Raw genomic sequence first — 9,209 nt, forward strand, 5'->3', positions numbered from 1 at the left:
ATAGCTACATACAGTTCCAATTTTAAAGATCCACAAGAATATCGGTCCAACCCAACTGTTTCCATCGGATTCCGGCACCAGTTCCCCGGTCCATATGTTCATCCCTAGTCTCCAGCCCTTTTATATATAGAGGACCAAAACAGTTACTGATGTGATCTTTTAGAAGTACATAATCAGAAGAATATATTCCTCCTTTCTTCCACTTGTTGAAGATCGATCATTGCTTTTTGACTTCTTCTTCCTGGATCGTTATGATCTAGCTACCTAGCTCCAGCCACCTTAATCGATCTTTTTTCTTTCTAGCCTAGCCTAGCTATCATCATGATGCTCAGATTTGTCTTCTTCGAGAGCCTATATGTAAAAACAGCTAGCCCTCTTGTCTCTTCTTTATCTCATCCTTTACTTTTCTTGCTTTCAATTCGTTTGCAGCTTTCCACCAAAAATGAGAGATTGTTTGTGGTGGCGGGGTATTAGAGCTTGTACGAAATGGCACCCAAAGAAAGACTTTCTTGTCCTTTGCTTTTCATTTGTTTCTTTCTTAATTACTCAGAAAGACTCAATGTTTGACATCAAAACCCATGCCATGTGATGTACGTCCCCTTAATTTGTTTGTTTCAGTTTTTCTTTTTGACTTTATTGCGAGAGTTAGTATTACTCTATTAGCTAGGTTGGCAAATTAAATATGTCTAAAAACTCTATGCAAATGCAAATTTCTTGATTAAATATAATACAAACTTATGTTTAAAAATGATTTGGGATTGATTTCGGTTTAACAACAATATCACCCCCCAAGAATCAATTACATGCATATTTTATCGGCGTGTAAATGACTTTGCATCAAAAACATATCAATTAATTCAATTAAAGCAATTCAATAAAGTGCTTTTAGATAGATATCAATGCAATTGAAAGTCTTTATAGTTTATGGTTAAAATATTCACTTTTAAAATCAATTAGCGATCACAAAATGATCTCTAAACAGCATCCACTTCAATATCGTATTTTAGATCAGGATAACATAGAAAAATTAGCAAACAAAGAGCATCTTATTAGTGGAGGGGGGTAATTTAGGTATTTTACTTAATATAGTTTGTTATGCCAGAATGTTTCAATCAACTCTAATGAGTATGCATTAATTTTTAACACAAAACACTTTTTTGTTGGCGTCATATGTTTCAGATACAAGTTCTAGATGGATATGTGGTAGATAACTTAACCACACAAAATGAAACATTTTGATTAATAACAACATTCAAATTGTATAAATGTTCCCAAAAATAGAGCCAAATCCAGTAATTTAAAGTTGCCAATCAATGGGAGAAGTAGCTGCTTCCTCCAAGATTCTATTGGTACGAGAAAAATGTCTGCACATTGCCCCAATAATTATCAGCAATAACATTATTTAATAAAACTTGTTACTTTTTACTTTTTTCATATTAAAATACACAAACCTGCATCCAAAGAATCCCCTATGAGCAGATAAACCAGAAGGATGTGCTGCTTTCAGAATATGGTGCTTGCTTTCATCAATCAACCTGCACAATGTTTCCAAATCATGTAGAGAATAAATTTTCAATGTGAAATTGATATTAATTCTTTAAATAAAAAAATTGTTCCCATGAATACCTGGATTTTGCTTGAGCATAGTTTCCCCAAAGAAGGAAAACAATTCCTTTTTTCTTTCTAGAAATTGTCTCAATTACAGAATCAGTAAACTGTTCCCACCCTTTCTTTGCATGAGAATTTGCTTGATGCTGCCTAACTGAATAAAACAATATTATATATAGAGGTGTTTCTTTTGACTTAATCCATTCAGATAACTCAAGTGTCTTAGTCTTACCAGTGAGAACAGCGTTGAGCAACAGAACACCCTGAACATAACAGTGTTGATGTCAGATCATATTTGTTTTAACAAAGAAAAGACACTTAAACATATTAAACACTAAAAAAGATTTTCTAAGATTCAACAAGAATATAAAAATTAGAAGTAAGTTTGATGACCTGTACAGCCCATCGTTCCAAATTCCCATGAGAAGGTATTAAACACTGCAAATCCTGTTGAAGTTCCTTGTATATGTTTACCAAGCTTGAAGGTACTTTTATACCTTCTGGAACAGAGAAAGAAAGGCCCATGGCTTGACCAGGTCCATGATATGGATCCTAACATAACAAATTCAATGTGTTAATCTTTCACGAATTGATTGATATGAGTTTTGTAAAAGATACGAGCAACTTAATAAGCAACGACAAAGGGGATTTCGGTAAGCACCTGACCGATGATGACAGCTTTGACCTTGTCAAATGGGGTTGAATTCAGAGCATTGAAGATCAGATGTTGAGGAGGGTAGATTGGTATGGGGCTTTGTATTTCAGCCTTTACAAATTCACTCAATTTCTTGGCATAGGGTTTTTGAAACTCTCCGGGAAGGGCTTCCAACCATGTCTCTTCCACCAATAGTTCTTCCAGTTTCATAGACCCTAAACCCTCGCCTAAGCATTTAAGAAAACATATGACAAGCATATCATCAACATAGAGATTCATTGAACCATACTTGTAACTGTACATTTTTGTTTTCGTGTAAGGGGGAGTAACAAATACTCTCGCGATTTCATATAAAGGGTACACAATCTATTGATCGAATCAGAATTAGGAAAATCCATGTCTAGGAACTTACCTGAAGTGGATTTCGAGACTCTCCCAGCACAAATTTTGAGATTACGTTTGGCTTTCGCTAGGGATTGATTGAACTGAACCCTAAGTTTCTGTTCCTCGTTGAGATTCGACGAAGGTGAAAGCTGAACTCCACTACCGTCAACCGATTCTGGTGTGGTAGATGGAAATGGAACGGCGTTTGTGGTGGGTTTTTGGGAAACCGAAAGGATACTTTTTTTTGAAGAAGATTCCAGGGACGAGGCTGCTGCCGCTACTACTTTGGAGCGTTTTGCCGGTGGGAAGAAATCTGTAATGGCTTTCGCGGAAGCCATTTTGTGGTTAGGATTTGTGAAGAACAGAGGGTTTTTCTGGAGTATTATGGCGGGAAATGTGAGGCGCGAATATAGAGACGCATAATGATGGTTCCAGATTTTGTTGCGAGAAGCCAAGAACGCACAGAAATCGACTAGGGAGACGGTAACACTTCCATCTTTTAGGATCCAATTTGTTCCACACAAAATTACAAAAGTGGTTCGCATATTATCAAAATTATAGTTTTGGTTAAAAAATGTTTTGGTTCAATTTTAGATATCTTGTGTTTTTTTCTTGTCTAAAGATATTAATTTTAACAATTTCACTTAACTTATAAAAAATGACAATTTTATCTGTATAGACCATTTATGCAACCAAACTACAAGGATTGGTTTAGGTGGTAATGCCCTGAGCATATTCCTTGTCGCCTAGAGCCGTTATACTTTTGTCATGAAGTAGAAGACGCCCCTGGCGGGGTCGGACCTTCTCCACGGCCGCCCTGCTCTTAGAGGTGCCAGCGGACGCTAAGCCCCGTCGGGTTTGTCCCGCTAGGCGCAGCGTACCTTGGAGAATTCTTTTGTGCGTCTGGGCGCGACTCTTCGTTCGTGCCAACAGCACGTCATCAAGTCCCCTAGTCCAGTAGTCATAGCGTTGCTAGACTACCTATGATGTTCTAGACTTAGTTGCTTGGTACACGCGTCAAGTTCTGATTTAATCGTCGTTTCGGTTTTTCCAACGACGTGACTGCCCATCATGATAGTCGGTTACATCATTGCTTTAGGGATTCTGAATATCCCGCCTTTCCTTATTCTTTATAAGGTTAAGGGCTTTCTCTACCCACGCCACTTCTTCCTCTTATTTCTCCTCCTTCTGCGATTAGGGTTTTCCTTGCTCCCCTTATGGTTTAATGGCTGCTCAATCTGACATCGTTCCTTTTGAGGCTGAGTTCAAACTTCGCAGTGATGCTTACGGCTTCTCTCCATTTGACGGTGTAGAGTTTACGTGGGCCGACTCGATGATCCTTTCTCATCCTTCAGGCAAAGTAGGCATTTATCTGAAAACCTTTGATGCTAGTTTGCGCCTTCCCCTCACCGACTTCCAGGAAGAACTTATTTAGAAGAAAGGTTTGTAGCATCCAGATGCTTACTCCAAATGTCGTCAACACGGCGGTGGCATTTGAGATGATATGGCGGTGGCATTTGAGATGATATGGCGGGCAAACGGAGTGCTCCCTGGCCACTTTGTCTTCAAGTTATTTTTTAGATTCAGTGCTACTTGTGACAAGTACACGTTCTCTGCTCGACGTGGGGGTCATATCTTGATTCCTAATGGCAAGACAAATGGTTATGGGTTAACCAGGATCGGGTCGGTCGTGGGCGCTACCGGGAAAACAATTTATCTGGCGTCACTCCCAAGTTGTATCCTCATATTCAGGTTATCGCTGATCTTCTAAAGACCATTCAGATCGTGCTTGATGTGTACTCAGAGGTTATGATTATCGAGGTTAGGATGAGCCCCTCTTGGAGACGTCGGGGGAAGATACCCATCTTTTACACCGTTATTAATGGTGGGCAGTTCTGCCTTTGCTGCTCTTCTGTTATTCTTCCTTCTTCTCCCCCCCCCCCCCTTCACTTTTTTTAAGGGGGGTTTACGTTTGAGAATGGTGATTATTTTGCTTATGTGTTTTTGGCTTGTTTTTTCTTTTGCAGGTATTGAGTCCCTTCTTTCTATAGACGATGTCTTGCGAAAGTGGTATCGAGAGACTAATCTCGTTGAAACTCTTCCCCCATCATGTCGGGTTGATCGGCTCGCCGCGAATTCTCCTCCAGTAACACTGGATTTGAAGGGATCTTCTGCGACTGTCGGAGAATGACCCTTGTCTGCGCAATCTATCACGACGGTTGCTCCGTCTTCTGTCATCGGTTTTGGTCATGCGGAGATAGTCGAGGATAGCAAGGATGACATTATTTCTAACGTCCGGTGAGCCATATCTAAGAGGAAGGTCGTCTTGGCCATGGGGGAGACCTCCACTGATGTCTTTAACATCGGGAGGCGGGTTCAATCGAGGCACAATTTTACTCGTTTGTCTAATTTAATCTCCTCCACGCCAGAGACTATTGTTGTGATCCCTAATGGCAACGTTCTACGGTCTGATGGGGATCAAGGGGCAATTAAGCAGTCCGTTGTTTCGTACCAGCCTATTCCACAATCTGATTTTGATCTTTCCCCAGTCCCGAATGGGGGGGTGTTGCATCAAACCCCTCAAAGTAGAGGGGATCCTGCTAGAAATGATCCCGGGTCTAATGTGTTTGTTCCCTCCTGGAGTTTACGAAATGATTCCCGCCTATCTGTCCACACCGATGCCATAGAGTTTTCTTGTCATGCATTTCCACCCGTTGTCGTTACTGATTGAAAGTTATGGGCAGCCACACGTTGGCTCACAACATGTCATATGTCGTTGCCAGAGCAATGTTTTATCTGGTCACCGGTTTCCACCATATCCAGTCGTTGAACGAGATGGAAGTCGCCCATGCAGGTTGTAGTGCCCGAAAGGTTGAACTTAAACGCCAGATCTCTGAGCTAGGGAGGGATGTTCACGACTCCGACAAGAGGCATGCCTTGTTGTCCTTAGAGAAGATGGTTGTCGAGGAGATTCAATTTGCATTGGAAATGAAAGTGGACTCCCTGACCCAGGTTAACGAGGGGTTAATGATTCAAAATGAGAGCTTGGAGTGAGATGTTAGCGATCATGATAAGCTCCTTGAGGAGGCTCGGGCTGAAGCAGAAGTTGTACGTCGTGCCCGAGACTAGCTCTTATGTCACACCCCAAAACCGGAACGGCGGAAACGTTCGGGGGTGGAGGACGTCATGTACAATATCACAACAATGCAAAGTAGTAAACAAGCAACAACATCATCAATTGCATTAATAGTATAATTTTAATTACAAGTGTTCTTTCATAGTATAAGACAACATAATGAACAATCAAAATAGAATAGGAGTCTTGATTTCTCCGTCTTCACAAAACCTGGTCGTCGTACCTGTCTATTTGTGACCTGAGAATACAAGTATTTTGAAAGCGAGTATCAGCAATAAAGATGGTGAATTCATAAGTATTAATGTGTCTTAGATTTGTAAAAATGGAAAGTAAAGACTTGTGAACATTTGGAAAAAGTTTGTATAAGTATGAACTGTTTGAAAGTAGTTTGAAAACGTTTGAATACCCTAGCAAATCCCTATGATTTCTATTAGTATAAAGAGTAGTCTTCTACCAAGACTAGACTGTTTTGAAAGTAACAAAGATGGTTTTTCCCTTGTATGACTACTATTAACAATATATATATATATATATATATATATATATATATATATATATATATATATATATATATATATATATATAGTCTACCTCATCGTTTATGTGAATGTGTCGCAAAATAAAAGTAATAAGAAAAATATAGCCATGTAAGTGTTATCCTTTTGTATTAGGATCAACCCGACATCGCGACTGCCGAAATAGTAATAACCTTGACCGTTCGTAGATGTTCATTTTCCTCTGTAGCTAACAGCAGGGCGTAGGAATGGTTAGTCTTGTAAAGGTACCCTAATATAAGTATTAACCGTAGGCATCTGTAGATGTTCATTACCTCTGTTGCTAACAGCTGGGTGTCGGAATGGTTAGTCTCGTCTAGTAAGTAAGTAGTCTTCTCACGAGACCCGCTGTAAGTAAGTAATAATATGATTGGTAGTCCCTATTCTACATTTGGAACTAAAGGTGACTTCTGCAACAAATCGCTAGGTCGAAATCCATATTTATTACCAAATCATATATATAAGCCCAAACTATACCTATAATAGCTTACTAGGGATATATGAACGTATAGCTTTGCTACCCAAATGTACTGAACCGACTGATCAGAATTGTTATGTCCATATATGTACACATGATATATAACTAATATTTAGACGACCTTCGGACGGATACCCGATACCCTACCAGACCACATCCCAACGAGGAAAAGGAAATAAAGCGGGTTAGCCTTCTTAAGTCCTTTAAACATTACTTATATAACTATACATATACAGGCATGCTTTTAACAAGGTATCTATGTAAAGGTATCCATATAAGTGTATCCAAGTAAGTGTATCCATGTAAGTGTATCCAAGTAAATGTATCTCTTCTTATAGCATTTAGTATAGACTCATGTATGAACTGACTCTGGTGTAATTCCTTGTAATAGGAATAGCAAGCAGTATATCCTAACTATACCTATAATAGTTACTAGAAATGTACAAGTATCAACGAAGGTATACCTTTGCTAGCCAAAGGTACTGAACTGACTGAGGGCACTTTTATGTCTACATATGTATACATGATATATAACTAATATTTAGACGACATTCGGACGGATAACCGATACCCTACCAGACCACATCCCAACGAGGAAAAGGAAATAAAGCGGGTTAGCCTTCCTAAGTCCTTTAAACATTACTTATATAACTATACATATATGGTCATGCATTTAATAATATAAAACCATAAAATGAGTTTTGTAAAACCTTTGAAAAAGATTAATATCTAAGAAAAGTTCGACTTGATGTCAATTTATAAAACGGTTTGAAAGTATTTTGTTTGAATAAACAGTTTAAGCATAAAGAAAACCTTTGTTTGAAGTACATTTGTAACAGAGTTTGAAAAGAAACATACAGTGTATAAAGTGGTTTGATAAAGAGTTTTAAACATATAAAAACGTTTAATGAAACATTTGAAGAAATCTGTTTGATAAAACAGCTAACGTATAGTAAATCCATTTGCATGTTAGTTATTAATCACATGTGATTGATATAATAACTAGCATGATTCAACTTGTATTCCCCCCCATAAAATCATTTAAAAACATTTAAAACATTGATTAAGGGGTATGAACTCACCTGTAGTTGATGGTTTGGACGGATTGACTGGCGTAGGATGCTAAGTGTCAAGTGAAGACTTGTACACACACAAGGATCCTAGTTAACATATAGTAGTACATATATGTATCTAATTAGTCTTTAAACAACTAATTAAAAAAGTTAAGACATCCTAGGACATGATAAACACTTTATATAAGTGTTATAAGTGCCAAGGAGTGCATCTAAGTGTTGTAGGACAAGGCTATTGAGTTTAGGGTTCAATAGAACCCCTTTCATGAGTTTACTCCCTAAAGACCATAACCCATTGAGTTTACGGTCGTAAACCCTTGAGTTTACGGCCATGAGCTCCTAATCTTTTGGTCATTTGATGGTTTGAAGCCTTATAAGTCCTTGGAAGTGTTTCCACTTGATGTATGAGCCTAAGGAAGAAGTTAGGGCACCATATCCCTCATTTGAGGGGTTTACGGCCCTAAGACCATTTCTCTTTGGGTTTACGGTCGTAAACCCTTATGGAACATGGTATTTTTGTGTTTTCAAGTCCTATACACATTAAGGTATGAGTCTAGACTAGTTTCACAAGGGAAAGAAGGGACTAGGGCACACTTTTGGCCCCTAAAGAAGGGTTTACGGTCCAAGGTGTTCTTGGGTCGTAAACACCTTTGATCTTGGTGTTTCCTCATGATTCCTTGATGTATAGACGTATATAAAGCTCTATAATACTCTAAGATAGAAGCACTTACAATATAGAAGCTTGAAATGAGCCAAAAGTCCAATAACACTGTCACACCCCAAAACCAAGAACGGCAGAAACGTTCAGGGGTGGAGGACGTCATGTACAGTATCACAACAATGCAAAGTAGTAAACAAGCAACAACATCATCCATTGCATTAAAAGTAAATATTTAATACACATGTGTTCTTTAATAGTAATAAGACACCAAAATATGAAATCAAAATAAAAGACGAGTCTTGTCTGTGCTCCGTCTTCTCAAGACCTGGCCGTCATACCTGTATACTGGTGACCTGAGAATACAAGTTATTTTGAAAGCGAGTATCAACATAAAGCTGGTGAACTCATAAGTATTTAAGTGTCATTGTCTTGTTTTGGAAAGCTGTTATGAATGCCATGTAAATCTTTTAATGAAACAATTGATATAAGTATGAAAACCCTAGAAAATCTCATATTTCCTATTAGTATAAGAGTAGTCTTATACCAAGACCTGAATGTTTTGAAAGTAGTCTTCTACCAAGACCTGTATGTTTGAAAGTAGTCTTCTACCAAGACTTGTATGTTTGAAAGCAGTCTTCTACCAAGACCTGTATGTTTTGC

At 38.5% G+C, this 9,209-nt stretch overlaps 1 protein-coding gene across 1 annotated transcript; it reads right to left on the reverse strand.

Annotated features, from left to right (window-relative positions):
• Positions 1-1,106: 1,106 nt before the first annotated feature.
• LOC111906635 (uracil-DNA glycosylase, mitochondrial) lies at positions 1,107-3,207 on the reverse strand. Its single transcript, XM_023902408.2, has 7 exons — positions 2,676-3,207; positions 2,270-2,490; positions 2,002-2,160; positions 1,841-1,871; positions 1,627-1,762; positions 1,452-1,535; positions 1,107-1,364 (listed from the first exon to the last, which is right to left on the reverse strand). Exons 1-7 carry the CDS (start codon positions 3,190-3,192, stop codon positions 1,298-1,300), a joined length of 1,215 nt encoding a protein of 404 aa, XP_023758176.1. The 5' UTR covers positions 3,193-3,207; the 3' UTR covers positions 1,107-1,297.
• Between the last annotated feature and the right edge of the window lie 6,002 nt (positions 3,208-9,209).

Source organism: Lactuca sativa, chromosome 8 (assembly GCF_002870075.4).
Source record: "Lactuca sativa cultivar Salinas chromosome 8, Lsat_Salinas_v11, whole genome shotgun sequence".
NCBI lineage: Eukaryota > Viridiplantae > Streptophyta > Magnoliopsida > Asterales > Asteraceae > Lactuca > Lactuca sativa.

Coding starts and splice junctions, on each gene's coding strand:
- LOC111906635 (XM_023902408.2), bottom strand. CDS start 3,192: ATGCGAACCACTTTTGTAATTTTGTGTGGAACAAATTGGATCCTAAAA. Junction 1,872..2,001: donor TGGAACGATGGGCTGTACAG/GTCATCAAACTT, acceptor TGTTATGTTCAG/GGTGTTCTGTTGCTCAACGC. Junction 1,365..1,451: donor AGGGGATTCTTTGGATGCAG/GTTTGTGTATTT, acceptor GGCAATGTGCAG/ACATTTTTCTCGTACCAATA.